The 24,523-nt window shown below is 32.8% G+C and overlaps 3 protein-coding genes across 4 annotated transcripts in view; 1 reads left to right on the plus strand and 2 right to left on the minus strand.

Annotated features, from left to right (window-relative positions):
* Positions 1–24,523, minus strand: part of LOC144843708 (neurobeachin-like) — a 101,657-nt gene that overhangs the window by 22,419 nt on the left and 54,715 nt on the right. The window lies entirely within an intron of this gene.
* LOC144843727 (protein mab-21-like 2) lies at positions 3,291–5,623 on the plus strand. The gene has a single exon (XM_078700638.1). The coding sequence runs from the start codon at positions 3,519–3,521 to the stop codon at positions 4,608–4,610; it is 1,092 nt and encodes a 363-aa protein (XP_078556764.1). The 5' UTR covers positions 3,291–3,518; the 3' UTR covers positions 4,611–5,623.
* The window catches only part of LOC144843730 (AN1-type zinc finger protein 2A-like), a 78,130-nt gene continuing 59,315 nt past the window's right edge, over positions 5,709–24,523 (minus strand). The window contains exon 10 of the mRNA XM_078700643.1: positions 5,709–5,718. The gene's annotated coding sequence lies outside the window, so the exon portion shown is untranslated. The remainder of the gene's footprint in view (positions 5,719–24,523) is intronic.

The following is a 24,523-nucleotide window of genomic DNA, read 5'->3' on the forward strand; positions in this document are numbered from 1 at the left end:
GTTGCAACGCGGAGCAAGACCAGATCCAGTCAGTAAATATCCCCGTAAAGTATTTGTTTTATTAAAATTAAAATACAAGGAGACAACTATTTTCAGTCTCAATGAATCGTAATCGTTCGGTAAAACAGACGAGGTCTGGGTATACCGAAGATCGGTTCAGAATCGGATTTGGGGATTATGACGTTGGTTGACGTTCTTGATTGAGATTTGATCAACGACAGTAACATACAACAAATGAAAACGCCATTGTCTGCGTAAAAATTACATTTAACGTTTTATGTTGGGACACGCTATTACTAATCCAGTAATCTTTAACTAAGTTAATCAGGTAAAAATAACTAAAATCGTAATTGCGCCACCAACGTAACAAAACTTATTCCAAAATGTTAAACCCGTCACGTCACTTTGTATTAGACAGACGTGCCGATTTTAAATGGTGTGAGTTCAGATTTTTCATAAATCTAAACTCACGTCTTTAAAATGGCGTGTGTTCAAGAAATCATCCATAGTGAAAATTGTATAATTTATTTTAATCATTGAGTTTATGTCCACTGCATTGTATACTATTCCACAGTTTATGTTGAACGTGTGTCAGTGAGTTTATGATTATTTATTCTGTATATAACAGTATCACGTTATGGTACAGTACAAGCATGAGTTACTAGTATCAAAACAGACTCAATTCAAACTGTGTTAAAAGCAACACATTTAGCAATAAAATACGCAAATGTTGTCATATATCAAATTGCATACAGAGTTCATGTGAACGTTTTGATTTCCATTCCAATGGGAGGCACACACTCTGTGATACAACCGTGTTCTTTGAAATTCCCAGGAAAAAGTCAAGCCTATGTACTTGAACAATCCAATCCTTACACCTGTAAAAACGCCGCAAACCGCCAAAGGAAAACTGCATTGGTAAAAGTGGGTCGACAGGTGTTAGGCCTACGTACGTCAAATGTAGATGCTTTGCAGATATACCGTTAAACACGGTAACCCTTCGGCGATCGATTCCTATGGATACGTAACATAAGCAAACTAATTAAGTGCCTCATAGGGTCAAATATCATCGTAATATAAACACAATTACCCCGTGTAAAAATACGAGTTAATTACGTTACAAGGGCGTACCCACTCGACTGAGAACTTTGGGGTAGGTTAGCGGCACTCGATGTTGGAACAGGGTCAAAGCTGTGCGAACGAGTATTAAGCCATCATCCAATTAGCTAATGATGTCGATTATTATAGAAAACACTAACTGATATAATCGGGTTTTTGCGGCGAAATAATGCGTGCTTAAAATGATTCTGTAATCGAACAGGAGGGCCGAAGTAGGCCTACAAGAACAACACATATATGAATAAAATAATAATTTTAAAAAACCAACATATTCATGTAGGTTTGTTAGCTTATAAAAAAACCCGAAATTGTAGGAAACGAATTGATTGTATTAAAATTAGTATTGAACGAATAAACCGAACTTAAAATAAGTACCGAACGAATAAACCGAACTTAAAATAAGTACCGAACGAATAAACCGAAATTTGTCTTATCGGTGCAATATAAATCCTAAATTCTATTTTAATTACAATTTAAAATGTTGACTATTGTTTCATTATTTGTTGGCAAATATGTAATTAAATGCCTTTATCTTTACCTAAATAAATAAAATACATCAATACTGTATGGGAAACGCCAACAGAGCGGCAACATCTAACAAATTAAAGTTTGTATAAGGATTTGGCGAAAATTATTGACCACGTGTGAATTGGTTCCGGCCTGAGGTCATCTGTCAAGTTTTATTGATGCAAGTGGTCAGTGATATAAGCAAGAAGTGGCCTTGTATAGGCCTAGTGGTCAAATCAGATGAAAGTCCGAAGTCCTGTGTGTTCCAAGTTGACTATTATTGGCTTTGATACGGGGTTTCCCCATGACTCAAGCTGCCAGCTTTTAGAACCTCTATGCTTGTTTGTTGTTTACAGTTTGTATTTAGTTACTCTACTTACATAATGTCAAACATACGTCTTGTCTAACAATACAATTACATTTAAATAAAACAAACATATAGATGAGTAGTTGTAGGCGACCGAAAAAAAAATGAAACATTAAAAAAGTTGTTTCAACTAATCCTTTATGATTTTGTTTGTTTGTGTTTTGTGTTTTTTTCTTCCAAGTCCCGAATCTTTAAATTGATTGTTACAGTCTGATTCAGAAGGAATACTAGAAGTCAACTTTCAATACAGTAAAAAAAAACAACAATTTTCTGATAAATAATTATTATATATTATAAATTGTTTAAATTAAAATAGATAGTAAAATAATAATGCTCCTATGGTGGGTCCTTTATATTTCGTCGCTTAATGCGCCTAGAGCACCATTAGTTTGCAACAGAATCAGAAATGCAAATTGTTTCACGGAGTATTTCACTAATCAAACAATCTGCTTTATTAAACAAACATTACAGTATAATAGGCTAGATACACGAGGAAGGAATTCGGATGATGACCTCTCGAGGTCAACTGGAATCGGACGGGAATAGACAACCCAGAGCCATATGGATGTCAAGTTTGGAGATGGATTGTGATTTATTGTAATTTGTACCCGTTTTATCGAGTAAACTTGTTCATTCTGGGAGATATGTCATCATTAGCCGAGAAAAATGACCGATAAGTGATTACGATGCTTGATGAGTAAAGAAACCCGCGTTGAAATTCTTGTTGCCGTCTTTATTTTCATGGGCAGTCCGACGGTAAAACGATTAAGTAAGAACAACAACACACATCGATTGATGGGTGGGCATTAACGCTATAAAACCCCGATATATAATTTGTTTTCGTTCATTTTATACCGGTATTCGTTTTTAAAACAAGAAACACATTGTTTTGTATTTAATACTTTCCTTTAATCGACAAATATTAACAACAATCGAATATTGAAGAATAATCTAGAAAATATAATCCAATATTATATTGAGAAATTTGCCACCATGTACTTAAGTTAAAATCAGATTTTAACATTTAGTCAGTGCTTAAAGTATCTCGATATTCTGGAATAATTAAATTTTCTAAAATTGCAAAAAGACTAGAACATTTCAAAATAGATAAAAACAAACTAAAAGTCTTTTATAACTTTAGTGGTGTAAAATATACACTTTCGTGGATGGGTAAGTGGGCGGACCACAGGTACAATGAACCGCCTGACATTGGGTGACAAGTTGAATGAAACGCGAGCTGTGATTGGCTAGCGTCATCACGTTGTGCTGATTACCTCACTGGCCACAATAAGTGACAGGCGTATTTTTACACATGATGGCTCACGCCGTACTTGAGTAGCGATGAGACAATTCTACCACCAGTATTTTGAGAGTTTGTAAATACTAGTATAGATGTCAACTAGATACCGATCGATTCACACATGTCATAAAGGTGGAGCAATATTGAACTATTTGATATACAACTAGGGACAACCTGCTCGGATTTTAGCATAAACTAAAATCATCGTGCTGAACTTAAGTCCCTATGTCTACCATCATGTTAGCCGGTCAGGACCGACTGATGTATCAGTTAAACAGGTTTACAACTGATAAAGTTAACGGACGAAAATCAAACATCACTAAAACTATCCGAGAAGTATGTAAAATTGTGACTGAGATTTTAAAAGAAGTGGAGGTGCAGGAACCCAGGTTTATCAGCTCACTGGTTGAAACAGAAGGTAGATTTGAAGGCCTGGAAGTAGTAGCACCCACCGAGTTTGAAGTTGTCTTGTTTTTAAATCAAATGGGAGTATTTAATTTTGTGGACGATGGGTCAGTACCGGGATGTGCTGTCCTAAAATTAAGTGACGGTCGAAAGCGATCTATGTCTCTGTGGGTAGAATTTATCACAGCATCTGGGTACTTGTCGGCTAGAAAAATTCGATCGAGGTTCCAAACACTAGTAGCTCAAGCAGTTGATAAGTGCAAATATAGAGACATTGTTAAAATGATAGCCGATACTTCAGAAGTCAAACTTCGTGTCCGAGAGCGATATGTTGTACAAATAACACCAGCTTTCAAATGCAGTGGAATCTGGCCCCGAAGCGCTGCCCACTGGCCCTTGCCACAGATCCCATGGCCTTCTCCTAGCCTAGTTGCTGAAGTAAAAACCGAAGGGTTTAACCTACTATCTAAAGAAATACCAGTATTATCTGGGAAACAAACCTCAGCTGAAGGAGATGCATGGGGACTGTCATTCACCGATGCCGAAAACAAACTACTACAGGGAGGCTGTAGGAAAAAGTGTCTTAGTATTTTGAAAACATTACGAGATAAACATTTGGACATACCAGGATCACCAGTTAAAAACTACCACATGAAAACTTTACTTTTGTATGAATGTGAGAAGCATCCACGAGAAATTAGCTGGACAGAAACGTCAATGTTCGACAGGATAAATGGTATTCTTTTACAGCTGATATCGTGCCTACAAAACCGTAGATGTCCACATTACTTCCTCCACGGTTTGGACCTTTTTGCCGGCAGGTCTCATGCAGCTTTGGACCAAGTAGCAAAACAAACGTGGAGAATCGCTAGAGAAATACTTACAAATCCTAGATGCCTTGAAAAACTATGACATGGGTATATATAACGATAATGGGACGAAAAGGGATCAATGCGTCAAAATGGTGCTAAAGAATAGATGGATTTTATAAGTCTGATCAATGTATCAGATAAATTACAAGATGGGGGTAAAAACAGACAATAGAAATCAACCAATTTATAGAGAGACCAAGCTGATTATTCTTTCAATAGTATGAAATTTGTCGCCAGTTAAAACTCATTTTGAACGTTTTGCCGATTTAACACATGGAGACTGAAGCTCAGTGTTGAACTGTGTTCGCCTTGTGTTCGTGGTCAGTGTTACACAATCACTTACTAACTTATTGGGATACTTTCATTTTTAGTGTTTACTTGGATATTTTATGGATGTAGAATCACTAGATTCTCTTGTATTGTTTTAAAATGTGGAAGATTGTTGTGTAAAATAGTATATTGTCAAGTATTGTATAACTGTTATATTGCAAATTGCATATTATGACCAAGTGTTTATTGACAGAATGAACTTATCCTGGTAGAGTTGTAAGTTGTCACATTTTTTACTAGTTGTTCATTAATTTAAGGGAGAATTAAAACTTTCCGATTCCAAGAAGGGCAGAACTATACTTTTAATAATAAACTATTTTAATATAAACTATAAGTAACATTCAAGCATGCAGTATCAGTATTACTATACACAAATCATCGTAGGATGATGATGAGGCTGAATTTTGAGACGTTGTAGGCTGATTAGTGCTTGGTGTACAGAGGCTGACACTCCTTTTGGAGTCAAACTTTCCTGAGGCTGAATTTTGTTTTCTTAGCCTAGGCCTAGCCTATGGTGTTTACAGACAACTCGTTGTTATACCGTATTACTCATTCCATTATTGCATGTAAGTTAATAATAAATATATTATAAAGCACATGGTTTTAACATTAGTGTGCTGCTAAATATACCCGGATGTCACTAATAAAAAAAAATATAAATTCGCAGCTATTTCTGTAAAGATGTCAAAGAAAATTTGAAAGTAAATATTATAATCAATGAAAGATGTAGTTTGAAATATTATTTTGTTCAGTGTCAAATTAATATATTTAAATGTGTGCGGAGTTTGTGATTCTATATGAATTCCAGCTTTGATTACCGGTGTCATCATCGTGTAATAAGTAATGAGAAAGTGCTTAAAAGACCTTGACAATGCATACCAACATAATGTTATTATAGGTCTATTTTAAAAACGGAACATAAAATATTTAGAGCACTAATCTATTTGTTGCACGTAAACCTATATTGTGAATTTTACCGAAGAGAGTATTTCGTTCTGAAAGCCTACAACACGCACTGAGAAACTACTACTTTTAATTATAATGTAAAGTCTAATGGGGCCGACACATTTTAATGTTAACATTTTCTGTTAATGTTGATGACTATACATTTTCTATACAGGATTTAGCCCTAACATTTTTCGTTATTTGGAATAAATGAAATTACTAACCAACTATTTAGAATAAACGTAATAAAGTTTAATTAATTAATAGACTATATACTAAATAAAAGTAGACCTAATTATATTTCGATGCCTTTCACGGACCTAATTTTATTTCGAATCATTATTGACGAAAAAACAGATTTCTTAATAAAAATAAATGAACTACAGGATAAATAAAGATTAAAGATAAAGTAATTATTAAACAACTAGGCCTACACTCTATTTGTACTACCATGTAGGCCCCTACATCACAGTATATAGAATGATTGTAAAATATTAAGAATATTTAATGTGTTAGACGGAACAGAACAAACCTAAACACTCACAATTGAAACTACGGTAAAGTAGGGAGTTATAATTATGTTTAAACACCCGTATCGACAAAATAATCGTCTTAAAACAACTTGAGTGCAGCTTAAATTGGAATAAGAAGAGAATAGCCATGATCGGTTGCTTGCATTGTGTGACCGTTATGTCAACAATATCATTAACAGGTCATTAGGCCTAACTTTACTGTTGACTTTCTTTTGTAATAGGTATGATTGGGTTGTGTTTTGATAACACATTGTACTACGTGAATATAAGTAACAATTTCTATTTTACAAGTGGGTAAACATTAAATAAAAGTATAGGCGGACATTATCTGGTAGCGGGTTTGGATAATTATCGTTATATAGATTTTCGGCCTAGACAGATACAGTTATAATAACACGTTGATACAGCAATAACACGTTGTATAACATTAAGCAAACACCATGAACAAAGATAAACATTCAATACAAATTAATCATTTTAAAGATTTCGTTATTAAAAATTAATAATAGTCCTAACTAAACATGGGGAGAAAACTATTGGTACAAAATCTTTAAATGTACGCGAGTAATGTGCTTGCAAAAAACATATATTACTCCCGTATAATTATCACCTCAAAGAATATAAATATAATAGTATATAGTATAACCATAGAGATATAAGAGTTCACTATAATATTTCTATGGTATAACATTATATGTTCTAAGTACGCGTACTAAATAAAAAATATATATACACATTCAGCATTGTTAATGTTATATACTGTATATCAATGTATGATATCATCAGACATTATTTTAGATAGGTTCTTACTTAGGCCATGGAGAAATAAGTTAGTTCTAACTTATGTCTCCATGCTTAGGCCTATATGCCTACTATAATAAGTTCTAAGTACTTACTTAATACTTAGAGCTCGTAGCACACTGTTATAGCGTTATACAATAGGTTCTAAGTACTTACTTAATACTTAGCGTTATACAACATTGTTTACCGGTAGTTGGTATCCGTTTATTGACATGTATTCAATTATACAATTTGAGAAAGTATTTTGTATTACTAAATCATTTATTATCGGAACTTATATTGATATAATATATACCATATACTGTTAGTCAGTGACATATAATATTATTATATCACTCAATTTAAGTTGATAACCCCAGAAGTTTTAGGAAACAAAACAATTAGTGTATGAACCGACGCATGACGATCAAAACATCTAGGGCAAAAATAAAGTCATAACATTAGTTTAATAGCCAGAAGTAGCAGTATGACACTGTAAAGCAATTACAGACGTCGATGGTCAAGTACACAAACTACTCAAATAAAACTACACGGTATGGTTCATTGTTTAAATTCTTATGGTAAAATGTTGACAAACATAATATTTTTCTGCTATATATAATAATTGTTTATACCTCAATGAGATCGTTTGTGGGGTTGCATTATAACGTGTTTTAGCCTGTATATAATAATATTGTTAAATTGTATATATTATTGTTTTTCTTCTTGAAATTCTAGGCCTATATTAATGTTTTATATATTTGTACTCGTAATTCATTTTTTTTGCTAAAGAGTATGAAAATAAAAGCCATATTAAAAAAAAAATTAAATTTACAACTCCATTTACATAAACTTCGAACTTTGTTTAAATTTATAACAATATTTTTTTAATAACTACGAAATTATCGAAAAATCAGTCACATTTTTTGCTTAATCGTTTGAAATATTAATTCTAAAAGCTTTCGACAATGGTCACACGTTATGTTGATCGTCATCAAATTAGAATTAGATTTACGATCATATAAAGCCCTATCTATTGTTACAAAAACATTACAAAATACAGTGCATGCCTGTGTTCAAATTCTGCTCCAAATGAAACATTACCAACTTGTGAATTTACACGCGTATGTAATTAATATATCACGACAAAAGAGTAAAACTGTATGCGGCCATATAAACTCATAAGTACAAAAAACAACAACCTTTTTGCCCATTTGCGTTTTAAAACACGAATTTTTAATTTGTCTTTTAATAAAAACAAACGGCCTACTACTGGCAGAATCCATTAAGTTACGTGCTTATTAATAACACCCAGTGTTCTAAGAGCCAGGGTAATAAATAATGAGTATTAAGTAGATATGAATGGATAACATTATCATTCATATTCATGCCGTTGAAATGTCAGATTGATTCATTAATATATCGACAACTTCTTGTGCTTTTATATCGTGTTTCGAATTGAAAATAATTAGCTATATTTATTTACAGTAGGCCTATACGAAATATTTTAAACGCGGTCAAAATATCGGTAAAGTTTTAAAACATGTAATAATTAACACTTAGCAAAGTGTTACAGTAGGCTTACAGTACGCAGTAACGATACCGACTGATTTACTGTATCAATAGAAGCAATTATTCTGTGAAAAACATACCAAAATATGTCATTAAGTTTACTCCGGGTGAGTCTAAAGTAAAGACATTTGGTTTAAATCGAGTTTATCATTCACATCCAGAAGATATAAAATCATTACTATACCGAAGCCGATTACTCATTACAGAATGTATTCAACTTTTAGACTAGAATAATGTAATTACAAACGTTTAATGTTTTTTTAAAAGATAATTGCCTGTCAAAAACCATTTACATAAATTAATGTAAACCCATTTTTGATCTTCTTTATTTCGCTGGGAATAATTAGGTTATTTTATCACGGAGGCCATATTCTGTCTAATGTCAGTGGTGGATATAACGTTATGCAAATTATCTAAAGGATGAACGACACAGCGAATGAATAAAACAGTATATACTTACAATCTATACGAAATTAAGGTATTTGCATAATATTTTTAAAAGCACAAAAGTGGGAAATTTTAGTGCATTTTATACAGTATAAGTTTTATAGATATTCATCTAACGAGCAGTAATAGTATTACTAATACCGTACTGTGAATTGTAAATATTTTATTGAACTTAATTGTTACAGAAACTGTGAAGGAAATAAATAAGACCTCCATGCAGATTGAAACGTAAGGTGCATTAACATAGTTTTGTACTATTTTATAACTCTAGTGAAATCTGTGAGAATGTTTGCTTGTTAATATATACTATAACACAGCAACTGGTCATGCACTGGAATTTTATTACGAGTTTAAGACGTCTGTTCGACACTTTTCTCGGGTGAAAGTGGTGTTAATCATGTCTAGAAACAGATTTTTTACATTTAAGTTTTGTGGTGTCTACTCGTACGAATTAAATAAAACGCCAGGGGTCAATGGTACGACACACATTTTCTCAACAGGCGGACATAGTCCCCAATAGTACAGATGAAAGTATCAAATATATTTGGTAAATAACACTTTATTTTTTAAGACGACATCCAGGGTAGTCCGGTCGGAAATATTTAACTGTGTTAACTTCTAATTGAATCTGTTACTATTGATTCCAACTGCTTCCATAGGAGTAAATATATTGATATCTTATAAACAAAATATTTATACTGTACATTGTTTATTTTACAATGTAAATTGTTTTAAGCAAAACATTAAATTATGTTAATTGTTTTTTTTCCAAATTATTATTATCTTGGGAAACTTTTTAATTTTCATTATACAGTGGATAGTAATAATACTAATTTATTTGGAAGCTACACTTTTGAAACAGTAATTGATTTAAATATAACCGTTTTTATTCAGTATCAAATGTAAAAGGTATTTTAAGTCCTATGCTATAGATGCCGACAAAGCTATTGTTAGTTCGTGAACTTAACACCAGATTCCCCTTCTCTACATTATGGTACCAAGGTTAAAACGTAATATTCATTAGTGCTGATATACAATAACTGATTTCATAACAAATATTATACTTCTCATAAATGATTAGGCCTAATAATACATTAATTCAGTACAGTAGGGCCTACCGTATGTTGTTAAAAATAATGTTGACATTATTTGTGATCTAAATACTTGTTTATAAAGGAATACATTAATTTTACGATATTATATCACATACCAAACATTATAAATAATGCATACGAAATGAAGTATAGAAAACCATATGTTGTGATTAACACATATCACGTCGTGGACGTCAAGTGTGTTGCCACATGTTTAACATGTGTTCTATAATTTTCAATCAATAATTATTCTTTTAACAGTTTTAAATGACATTTCTATCAATTTTAGTATATTCTATGATTTTAATCGTAAATATTCTTTGTGAATGAAATGTGCAATGAATCTACAAGAGGCAATGGACACCGTAAAGAATTGATGGCGGCGCATGGATGTTGTATTATAAAAATTGAAAAAAATACATGCACATAATTTATTAAAAAAATAAAAATAAATACGAATACAAATTATTGCTGCCACTTCGTACAATTCACATGTTACAGATTCAAGATGTGGACGCTTTGCGCATTGAAACAATATTGACAAATATAAACATCTAAATCCTAAGGCCCATCACTTCAATCATATCACTTATAAACATCTAAATCCTAAGGCCCATCACTTCAATCATATCACTTATAAACATCTAAATCCTAAGGCCCATCACTTCAATCATATCACTTATAAACATCTAAATCCTAAGGCCCATCACTTCAATCATATCACTTCAATTTATTTTACTCCTAACTTTATGATATAACGTTACTAGCACAGGGCGGCAGAAGAAGTTTTCTCTAGAAGAAAAATGAAGTTATTGTTATCCTACAAAATACAAAAACTTGTTCTAGGCCTATATTATACTGTTCAATTTTATTTTATTTTTACAATTAATTTCTACGCATAGTTTCGGTCTATAGACCACCTATGGGTTTTTGAAGTGAATTACTGCACAGCCTAAACGTTAAAATTAGGAGTAATATGGGTTAGTGACATGGTCGACAACAAACCATAAAGATAGTGTTTATCAGACAGTGTTGAGCGGCTAGTTTCCGAGATGAGTCAAGAACGATTGGACAAATAGAATGACCAGGTAGCTGTTACTGTTGATAGGAATGGGTTTTAACATTAACCTGTAATGACATATTTGTGAGAGCTACCCCAGCAAGATAGAGAAGATGAAAATTAGGGTTGTCAGTGGTGGGAAGGATTAAATGGCCGAATGAACTGGTCCATCATGACGTCACATGAGGTCATCAGAAATACACATGAAAATAGAATAGTGTCTAATGGTTTTAATTCGTTCATTGGACTGAAATGGTTAATGACGAAATATCTATACTAAAGTCTATGCAAGTTTGTTTTGGCATCTCGACTACTAATGTTCTGTCAAAAATGGATAAACCTCGGCACAGTAAAAAGAAAATCACTTAATGTAGGCCCATACTTCAATAACAAGCAATACTCATGTATATTCACTTACGTCTAAATCAATTGCATTGTAATGAGATTCTATTACACAGAAATATACATGTTATTCATATCGCATTAAACTGTAGAAAATTACGACGGTTACCGGTATCAAAGTTAGATTTACATCATCAGCGATGTAATCAAATTTGGCATTTAATAAGCATTGCATTATTTGCAGTTTATCGAGAAAGATGAAATAAATTATTAAAAAAAAAATCAACGACAACGTAACATCACAAAACAAAGTGTTATTGAAATACTGCTAGCATTAAATTCATGGAAATATAGATACCGTACTAATGTGCGTTACCGAAAGGCCTATGTCTCTGAGAATGGATATGCATAATATTATTATTTATTTTTCATAATGCTTGTTTAGACTGGGCCATTCCCAAGAGGTTCAGCTGGTAAGGTAGATTATAGCATCATGATCAGAAACTGTTAAAGCTTTTACCGCCGTCATTTTGTAACTAAATATGTTATTTTCAGTTCATTTTTAATTAGGGGTAGGCCTATACTTGTATTAGAAGGCGACTATCGACACGAGGCTATATATAAAATCGATACAATCTTGATCAGCATAAAAGCAAAGTACTTAAAATCAACTCCAATCTATCACTCTATTACTACATTTTCAAAACTGCAGGTATAAACATCTACTCTCTAGTATGTAAATGACTTGGAATGCCCATGGCATATCTTTAGCGGCACTCAGCGGGGTAAGTTTGTGCATATTGGCTAAAACAAACATTCCTACAGGGTGAAACTGCCTCTGGTCCCGTGTACTACTCGGTTTACACGGCCCGCTTAGCGTCACCGTAGACATGAAACAAGTCGGGTGAACACTCTATAATCGCTGCGAGGCAAAGTCGTATTATTTTTACAGATCATTTCACGATGTTTATCTACAATAGGCCTACAAACCATCAAATTGTGTGTTATAAAGTAGGTAAGACAAGTATTTATCTATATGAGCACCACTTGTTCATCTAAACGTCCATCAATCATTGCCCTATGCCTAAAATAATATTTGTAGAAACGGTAGTATAACAAAATATTTTTCTATTGGTTTACGTTTAAGTAAATCAAAACGAAAAGTCAAACAATTCGATATTCGTTCGTTTGTCCATGGCGTATCAATGGTTTGTCAACTGAAGGCAACGCCACAGTGACGAAAACAACAACGTCGACGACGATTGCGCCACAGTGACGAAAACAACAACGTCGACGACGATTGGAAATAACGATAGGTGATGTTGAGGGTTCGTGCAGACGTAATTAGCAGGAGGTAACGTCATGTTTACCGAAATTAGAATTTAAACAAACATGAAACTCGTCTATTTTAAAGAACTTTATCAATAAAATTAAATTATTCACAACATATACAGTAGTATAAGAACATGGAGCTATACAATTATTTATAGTTCCATGGTAAGAAATTTCAAAAGCTCGACAATAATTAAAATATCTATGATTGTGCCATGATTGATAATTGACTCAATGGAATACAATTGCTATATAATCATTTCTGCATTTTCTATTTAGTCACTGCGATGATTTTCATCGCCATAAAACTATTCATCGCCATCATTGCCTTCAAGCCATTCAGTTTCAATGTCCCGAATCCGAGAGACAATATTAAAAGCATTTAGAGCTGTGACGATTATTATTGTAACTTAAGCCTCATATAATGAAATTGAAATACACAGAAATTCCAACAACTAGAACCAAGAAAGGCAACAGATAATTATTGAGGTCATACAAGAAATCTATACATATGTCCGAGATTTAAAATACGCGCGCGTGCGTTAAGGTCTAAATGAATTAAAAAAATTGATGTGTAATGTCAGAAAAAAACGACGTATTACAAAAAACTATATCATTAGGCTTACTGCATATATTTTGTACGATAATAATTACGGCGGCTTGTAAAACTTTGTGCGCGCATATGAAGACACTTTTTATCGTCGGTGTACATTTTCTATTTATCATTTCCCGATTTTCTTGGATTCTAACCAGCATTTGTCTAAGTTTATAACTGGTTTATTTCAATCAGAACATCGTCTTTAGATCGCAAACACATACATTGTATTTTAGACATTATGACTAATGGCCTATGTCTATTGTTGCTAAATTTAAGATTGCAAAGTATTACAACATCTGACTAAGTTGAAATAGATTTTAAGTACAATCTTAAGTACAGCCTTAATATTTTTCGAAAATTCGTTAAAAATGTGTTTTGTTTTGGTAGGCATATTATGTATATATGTTCGTGTATTGTTTTAAATCAATATTGTACTGAATATTTTCATTTTCTTTTAAATCGTTTATTGACCTATCCATTTTTACATTACTTTATCCAAATACACACGTACTACTTAAGTCGCTACTTAACGATTTCTGAGACTAATATGCCCTACAGAAAAACATTCGATACGCTAGCTAATGTCTCCAGGTATCAAGTCTTTATACATGCCCTTAATAGTATCTGTGCCAATAATAATCTATTGTATTTCTATCGTTCATAAACTATTCTTCTTGCATAAAATACCGCACAATTTTATCGTAATTTATTCCTCAGACCTTTCAATACTCTATCTATACATAATTTGCCGTAGGCCTATTTTGAAGCGAGCAATGATGATTCTATTAGGCTAGTTTGTTTATTAATCTACTTGAAGAGAAAAGCCTTTACTAAGTGAATATTAAATCAACGACCGAAAGCGATTAAGAACTTCACAAAGAAATATTATTACGTTGTGTTTTTGTCATTTTGTTTGCAAGTCTCAACAACATGGTAACGGTTACGATGCTTTGCTTTGTATGAAAGATCTCAACAAACTCTCACCAACTTTGTTTTCTTCTGTTAAATGTTCAAGTTAACTATTTTAGAATTATCATTTATTATAAATATTTTCATTTTGATAAACTGACAAAGAACATACAATGCGCCCTCTAGAGCAACATTTTCAATAAACTGATTTCTATATTTTCTCCATAAATCTATTAAAATTATTATATTTTATTTTGAGGCAGAAACAAGAAATTTGTCTGTTTTATTAAAATTATAAATTTATTTCTTTTATTTCAAGCAAAAGTTTGACTAAAGTTGATTTTACTGCCTAAATACGAAATGGAACAGCGACTCGTGTACCTATTTCAAACTCTTTATTTCAATAACATTTATCCTATGGCATTTACCAACAAAATACAAAGATATTGTTTGGTATTTTTTACATCACACATTTGTTAACATTCATTCATTCATCTTTTATTTCGGAAAAAAAAATTCTCCATATCTCAATAACAAATTAGCGTACATTATTATAAATATAACAAAAATATATATATATAGATATATAAAAAAAAAAACAACAAAACCCCACGCCACATAGCCACGTGGTTAGAACAATAACTTCATCCATCTACCATGTAGATTGGATGAGGAAAAGCAATAACTATTTAGGCCTAAAGATACTCCATGAAAAAATGTGAGAACAATAGGCAATTTTAATTTCACATAATAGTCATTCACTTTGATGACAATTAATTATCTGTCGTAATTAAACACAAACGACAACATGGAAATCAATCTGGTAATATAATTGTTTTGTTTTAAAAATCATTATTTTTGTTTTGGTGGGAATAAGTGAATCCCAAATTGAAAGTTTCATTATATATTTCCATGTTTCGGTGGACAATATATATTTAAGTTGCTAGTTGTTCTAACAAATATAAATACTGAATGTTTTTGATTGGATCTGCTTCGTTCCGATGTACTGTATGTTTACATCGCACATCATCTTAGTTAATTCATCGGATCTGCTTCGTTCCGATGTACTGTATGTTTACATCGCACATCATCTTAGTTAATTCATCGGATCTGCTTCGTTCCGATGTACTGTATGTTTACATCGCACATCATCTTAGTTAATTCATCGGATCTGCTTCGTTCCGATGTACTGTATGTTTACATCGCACATCATCTTACGTTAATTCATCGGATCTGCTTCGTTCCGATGTACTGTATGTTTACATCGCACATCATCTTAGTTAATTCATCAGAACAAATATCAGTCAACACCAGCTTGAGGTCAGCCACACGTACGAATCAAAAACAGATACATGTAAGTTGTGTCTGCTTAAATTGCCAACTTAAACAGCTTGTTCTTAAGTCTTCAAGAAGTCTATTCGTGATCAGGGAGATATCTCTATTCACATATGTCTACCTCAGGCAAGCACGTATAACATAAAACTATGATTTTTATAACACATCTTGAAAAAACGTTTCTTCAAAATACAACATACGCAAAAGGTCAGGATGAACAAATGAAAAATAGATAAGTTTTGAGTCCTGTCTACACTAATTATCGTGTACTTAAACGTAACCACAGAGATACTACCGCTGTTCGTCGGGTTTCAAATAAGGAAACTTTCACATATCTGCGCTGTTTTCGAAATTAGTCGATTTGAGACTACAAATATCGGCCAGTTGTTGAAGTCGTAAATCTATCAAGCTAAATGCCTTTTACTCGCTCATTAACAGTTTTCAACCTGTTAAGAAATTAATACATGTGTGGTATAGAAGAAACTATTGCAATATTACGGCGTTTATTAATTTCAACACATCGCGTCACGTCATGAATTGTGTTTGAGAAGGGAATGTCAACTAGTAACTGTATACACAAATAACACTGAATACCGGTAACACTGAATACCGGTAACACTGAATACCGGTAACACTGTATACCGGTAACACTGGATACCAGTGACACTGTATACCGGTAACACTGGATACCGGTACACTGTATACCAGTAAAACTCTATATTGATTGAGCAAGCACATTATTTCACTTGATTTATATACTTAAATTGTGTGATTGTTTTAATTTAAACAATCAGTTTTTTACAATCGAATTGTCAGGATCTTCCAGGACCCATGTCTTTGTATGGAATAAGATCACACCCGCAGACAATAATGTGTGAACCTGAGGTGAGCCGCGGTACACCCATTTGTTTGCGTTTGCGTATACTAATTTCGATACCTGGTCACTTTCAGAGAAGGTGCATTTCTACAATAACTAATCTATGAATTGAGATAACCTTAAAGTAGGTGGTGAAGTAATTTATCTGGAGAGTGTTCTCACTCGCCTCCTATCTACAAACCATTAGCTGTCTTTAATAGCCGGCACGCATACCGTTAATAAATCACATTATATTCGAATGCTTAATGCATTTTTGTACTATTAATCGTTGAACATGAATTGAATAAAATCGAAATCAATTTAGACGCGATATTATTACAATTTTGTAACGGCATCTTTTTTTATAGTTACAAAAATATATTTACAATCGCCGGAATTGTTTAGAATAACGGTAAACAACAACATGTATACGCAATAAACAACAACATGTATACGCAATAAATAACAACATGCATAGGCCTACGCAATACATAAACGTTTGTTTATCGGAATTATCACATCACATATTATCGTGTTATTGTAACAATTCAAGTGAATATAAGTCATATTACTAATTTATTTTAATTCAATTTAAACACGAATCTGATGACAAGGGGAAGGGGTACATTAAACTCTATCGATACATAACTACCCTGGGGGTATAGACACCAACTGTTATATGAGCTAGCTGTATTCTGGTCACTACGCTTGCAGTGAAACGTACTAGGAAGGGGTAAATATAACAACACAATCCCCAGGAGATGTCACCCGATATCGTCAAGCATGTTTGTGTCACTTAATCACAATGCCTCTCCCAATCAGTTACAGTTTTGCTATGAATAGGAAACTAGTAAATTGTAGAAGATAAACAGAACGGGTAAATAGAATCCCATGAGAGGGCACTTTACTGTACGTATATTATTAGTAACCATTCGATGTATTAATAAGAGGGGAATTGGACTTCTCAATTCTGGTCTGAATATTGAGATTCTTCAAATATAACATATGAACTGTAAACTGTGTAATCACAAGGGAAGAAGGGGGACAACATTTCCATTAAAAAAGAATGATCACATTGCTACTAAAAAGATAATTTGCTCGATGAGCTGAGAGTACAACAATGAAGCAGGCGACAGAAAGAAGGCTATGAAGTTGGATAACAGAACGAAACACTATTAAAATTCAGCCATAATGAAATATAATTATCAAATATTTGAATAAAATAAAGCTTTTAGTTTCACTGTGATTGAATCATGTCGGACATTGCACTTAAAGTAAGGTGCACTTTACAGCGTATTTCGGTGGTAATCATGACTTTTATGTATACATCAACAATCCTAAGCCCTATGGGCTTCCCCTTCAATTTAAGCTTCCTAAGAGATTCCCTCAATGGGTGATTCTAACATGAGAATTTCATAGTTGAATAATTTCTAGGCCATTCACAATATACTGACAGTACTCATCTAGGAATGGTGTCTACACTCAACTCCTCCAGGCCTTCACAAAATCACATCCGTTAGTTTGTAGAAATGCATCACGTGACGTGCTTTATATTGGGAACGTATGTTTCTAGTGAGAGAACATACTTTTCTCACAGTCTGCACTTTATAAATCTCCCATTCAGACACTCAAAATGCTTGTACAAACTTTAGGCAAGTTACTTCACTCATTTTTACTCACGCACTTTTATACAATGGTTTTTCATTTAATTTTAAAAGCTGAAACAGCTGAGCTCCTATAGGACGCAACAGTTGCGCTTACGTCCTTGTTGCGTTCTAGTGGGAATCAAGCTTAAACACCCAAGTTAAAAATAGTAATACAAACATTTCTATTATTTAAACAAATTTGTGGGATATTATTTATCATTTCTGTCACGTTGGTCTTAGTGTTAAATAGCTGTTATAAACAGACGGTTCATTCGTCTTTCAACGTTCTCATTGAAAATCTTTATTAGTTTAAAAACCACAACAATGTTCATTTTGTCGTTGCCAAAATACCAAGTGACCCTAATCACATGTTTTACCAATAGTGTATTGCTTACTGAAAAATGGTATATAACGCCAGAGCTGTAACCTAAGAGATTCCGATACAAAGTTGGCACAAAATAAAGGAACGTTAAGGAACTATCTGACGGAAGATTAATTCAATTATTTCAATAAGAACGGCTACATTAATATATTGAAAAAAAAAACCAATAAGACAATTGGAGCTATGATACGTAAAAAGTTAACAAAACAACAACATTGCATCAAAGGCTTAAAGTACAATGAAGTAATTGGTCAATATATCAAGTTTAGACAATGTTATAAGTAACGGTCAACAATACCTACGTACAATGAAGTGATTGGTCAATTTAGCAAGATTAGACAATATCCTTTGTAGGCCTATATAAATGAGTAACGGTCAATAAAGGTAGGTGTATACATCACACGATTAACTAGATAGTACATTTGTTATTTTTGGACGATTTGAAACAACGGATTACGAGCAATCGGATTTCTGTTGAATAATACTGAAAATGTTCCGTAAACCTTTTTCTAATCTTCTTACTAATTCCTTCCTAATTGCTGTATAAAATTCACTCGGACGAACCTACTTGAAATAAGGATGAACATTCCTTCTTAAATATTAAGTAGAATGACATAACAAATTGATTAGCTCATTAAAGGGTATTCATATTGTCATCTTAAGCTGAGTTCCTACTAAGACGCGACGCAAGTAATTTGATCACGACGTGACGGATCATCCAAACTGTTGCTTGTGATTGGTCAACTCACTTGCGTTGCGCGTACGCCATTATATTGCGTACTGGCATGGACCGAACTTTAAAGGGCTCTCGATGTCTCAGAGTGGACTGAGTTAATTTCAGCGAGCCGCCCTAACCAAAATGACACAGATTTTCGATATTGTTGAAAGTGGAACATGGTCAACGGGTCCGTCACTAGTTGGCATATAAATATTGTTATGAATGTTTAATTGCGAGCATTTTGGGACGTGATCGCAGTTGAACTCTCGTAACCCTAGCATAGTTATGTCAGGGCTAAGAAAGCTAACATGATGTGATGACTCCCTTACAATGAAATTATACACACATATACAATTATTAATAATTTTATAGCGTTTGATTTAAATGTTTTGTATTTCTTTTGTCATATTTAATAGTAATGATTTATATGAGTTCTTAATTCTTTCCTTGTTTACCTTTTAGTTGAATAATACTTTAATAAATATTGTTGATTAACCTAAATATTTTAAGTGATGTGTTATATTTGTTTTGATTTCCCATTAATTTCTATTACAGTGTGCACATTCTGTATCGACAAAGTTGGCTTTCTTCTGTCAACTTTGTGTGCGCATTTCTGCCATCAATGCTTTCTGAACAAAATAGGCCTATATTTATTTAATATCAACAAAATTAATTAGACATTATAGCCCATGTATTAACGAAGACCTTTAAATGAAATCTATAACTCATTACATGTTGCATTTTAATCTTGACTAATTATTAATATTTTAATTGAATAATGTCAGTTTTTGCCAAATGTAATGACTCGCAGGCGCCATGGTATTGATCTAAACGTATTACGATGTCTTATTTCTGTTTTTGGCATACGTTGATCTGTTCATCTGATGTTTAAGCTGCTATGACAACAATACTAACATGAATATGAGTTTCAACAGACAATAATTAGAGCAAGACATTTCCCGCGTTTTTTATTGGATAGATGACCGATTTCGGCATCTTGGTGCAGTTATACGAGAACGTATACCTATCCCCAAGGCATTCGATTCACCCTTACTGACGCCGTCCTAAAGTGGTAGCAAGTACAGGTGATAAATCGTTTACATTGTTGAGTAGAAAAGGAAGAAACCAGTAACTATAGTCTGTAAAAAAATTGGTGTAACCTTGCTCGACGGTATGGTTCAAATCCGGCGTGACTAAAAAAATGCTTTTGTATATTATGCATTGCCATTATTAGGTGATCTTAACAATACCATCTCTCAATTGTTATTAATTGTTTACATTCATTCAATTTTTGTAGGGCTTATATCATTTTTATCGTGTCGTGGTTTATATAAATACAGTATATATTATTAAATCAAAACTGTATTTATTGAAATAAGAAGAATCAAATTTAGATAAAAATGCTTGTAGTGTAGGCCTATAGACTTGCTTTTATATTTATTTATGCTCCTATCTAAAAACAGCGACCACACGATGTAAGTTGCAGGCATAAATTGTACGTATTATAATGATGAAATTTTAAAAACCGTAAAAAGCGTTTGATATTCTTGCTTAACCAGTGAATTGCCCAAGGCACTATTTGGCGATGATGATGCTAACTAAAAGTGATCCATTCAATTCACATATTCTTGTTCTAAATTAACTTATGAAAATATCTGATCGATGTAGCGTACATATTAAGTTTTAGCTTCTGAATAAATGATAAAATAATCGTTTCTTAGAAAAAAAAATTATCGACTTACGTTCTCGTATTATTCATCCGTTAATTATATCTGCTATACAAAATAAAATGTTGTGTTGATTTTACTATTCATTCTGATTCGCAGTAAACGATATTGTTTGTTTCCATTTAAAAAAATTAAAACGATGCTAGGAAACTTCATGTTTAATGAGGACATGAGGATGTTATATGACCATATTTGGGCATATCACTACAATATTTGGGTATATCACTACCATATTTGAGCACATCACACTTTTGTTATCATACTAGTTTGATAGTGTAGAGAGAGCTTTAGACTCATTTTCATTAAAGCTATATGTGTCGAACTATGTGACATATTGTAATGAGTTTCATTAAAATGCGTTTTAAGCGACATTTATCAACATTATACTGCCAGATGACCGAGAAAATACGTTGGTATTACACTAACATATCTGATTTATGTTCGCCTTAATAGAATAAACGGAATCACCAGTAACAATCTCTCGGGGCCTTATGTTTATGTGCGGTGGTCGGGGTTAAGTTAGGCTGGGGTAGAAATAAGACCATTTATGTACATATCTACCGCCGAGTAAGCTTCAATGTGCTATCCCTTGGGCGAAATTTCATAAATCTAGGCTTAGCTAAAAGCACAAATATAGTGCAGCAAAAGTGCAAGTTTGCAGTCGTAACATTTTTATACAAAGTTATTTCACCCTAAAAGTGTCATTACATTAGTTAGAGTGGAAGAGATTCGAAATCGTTTGGCGGAGTTCTCGATTAATTCTCTCTTAAAAATAGGGCCTAATGACATAGGAATGAACAACGTATCGATTATATTGTTTTAATTTGAATATGTTTAGCTAACTATTAATTCACTTGTAATTGTAATACGTTACGTTAATTATTTACATTTTATCAAATGCGGTATAGAATTGTTACGATAAATATTGAGGTGAAAACAGGAGAATGAGTTAAATAGAGACGGGAAAGTCTTTGGTGGTGGGATAGGCCTCCTACGAGGGGCCATTACTGCTAATAGTTACCAAAGTACACAGTTCAGTCAGGGTCATAAAGTGTCGGAAAGGTCTGGGAAAAACTGAAATACAGTTTGATAATTTGTGGGTGATTATGGTTATTTACGAAATTTTAAACATAACCGAACAGCAAAGTTTATAATCCATTTATATTATACTCGTCCCCTAGTGGCCTAACCTATAAAACTAAATAATACCGAACGAGACGTTCTGAATGCTATGCTTGTGTGTTACCTGCCGTAATATTACAATTGCTGGATTTAAACTTTTTGTTTGTAATTTATGAGAGTCCTTGTTAAGTAGATTACAAAATAAAAACATTTAAATGTGAATGACCGGTATTACAATTTCGGACAAATTTATTCTCATCTGGTTTTCAAAGAAAAATTTTTTTAAAGAGAAAGGCAAATTTAATTTGTTAAGGTTACCCTACATTTTGTTCTATTTTGTTAATTTAATGCCAAAATATCAATAGAACAAAAGCCTAATTCAATGCTGATATTATGATGTCACCAGAAAACAAAACACTTAATTCATTGAATCCACTATGAAAATGTGTTCACTAACTTTAACTTGGGCCTTTTACACAGCAATAGGCCTAGTATATAGATATGAACTATTATAAAGTAATTTAAATGGAAATATGTATCATAATGCATAAAGTCCATTATGCTACACAGCAGGTTTACCAAAGGTTGAGTTCAAAAACAATTGTTAGTACATGTGTTAATTCTAGTTACTTAAATTACGAGAATGCCAAGCTTCAGGCAAAGTACACTTTGAAAATCGTTAACGGAAGACTTTCAAAAAGTCCCGGATATCATGACACCTTATAACACGCCTTCTAATAACAATACACTTTGTTAACAACAGGCACTATTCTATTTGATAAATATCAAATGATTGATGTGTCTTCCTGAACATTATTCAACGTTTACGTAGAGAATAAGGGGATGGCGAATTACGGTCAAGACCTGAAAACCCAATTTACCGCTCGAGTTTTAAAAACGGTAATTAGGTTCACAACAATGCCACGGTAAAGTCAATAATACATCACCTGTCACGTGATACGAAAATCAATATAAAAAGGTTCTCTACAATATAACTAAAGATGATTACATATTATAAATAACACGCTAAAATCTCTGTCTATATCAAACTTGATGTGACAAAAAATGTAAAATGAAATTTATGTAGGCCTATGTAAAGAAAAAAATATATGGACATGATGATGTCATGTTACTACTATATTTGGGCATATCACTACCATATTTGGGAATATCACTACCATATTTGGGTACATCAAAGAGCTTTAGAACAGGAATAAGGAAACGACCAATGACATAGTTTACAATCAGATGAACATAGGTGAAATAGTACGCCACCTATCTTTTAAACTTTTTAATGTAAAAATACAGTATTATCAAATTATTTATTACGGTTGGCGCCCATTTATTCTCTTAAATCTGTGTTTCATCTGTCACTATTATATTAATGTTCTATATTATTAATTTGATGTTAAATAAACCTAAATGAATTGTGTAGATGAAATGTAAATCGATGTTTTTATCACGCCCTCTATCACATTAATGTAAATCAGGACGAATTTGATGATATAATGTCTTTATACACCGTGAGTTATGAAGTTGTAAGCAATGATATAACGTTATGATTAGACTACATTGTGAGATTACTATTAAGTTGTAAGCAATGATATAACGTTATGATTAGACTACATTGTGAGATTACTATTAAGTTGTAAGCAATGATATAACGTTATGATTAGACTACATTGTGAGATTACTATAAAGTGTTTCCATTTAACAAACAGGTGTGTTAGATAAGGTCAATTCAGGTCTTAATTGTGCAGATGACACTACGACAGATGGATAAGGCCTAACTAATGCCACGGTGATATATAATGTACAACAGCACTTAATTTTCACGTTCGGCTCACTACACGCGTAGGTATTGCTTTATAGTGATCGGTTAACTAACGCTTTCGAGTGGTTGTTTTAATTCGTTCGTGGAATTTCGTTGAGTTAATTGTAAGAACTGATCCATGTAATTATCAGCTTTCATATGAATATGAAGGTGAATTAATATTAGTTGAAAGCGACACTAACATTAAAGCATGGTATAAACCTTGGAACAAATAGTATTCTTTAAATTAACTGTTAATGAAATGATACGAATTAGACAAATTTGAATTTGACGATTTCCGTAAAATAGTTTCGTAAACACATACTCGGCCAAAAAATAATCTCACACATATGTCCCGTATCTGTTATTAATAGATTCATGAAAGTGATGGGATAACATATTCTGATTATTG

Source organism: Antedon bifida, chromosome 5 (genome assembly GCF_963402885.1).
Source record: "Antedon bifida chromosome 5, ecAntBifi1.1, whole genome shotgun sequence".
Taxonomy (NCBI): domain Eukaryota; kingdom Metazoa; phylum Echinodermata; class Crinoidea; order Comatulida; family Antedonidae; genus Antedon; species Antedon bifida.

Bases quoted from the DNA above. Each gene is read 5' to 3' on its own strand.
- LOC144843727 (XM_078700638.1), top strand. From the start codon at position 3,519: ATGTCTACCATCATGTTAGCCGGTCAGGACCGACTGATGTATCAGTTA.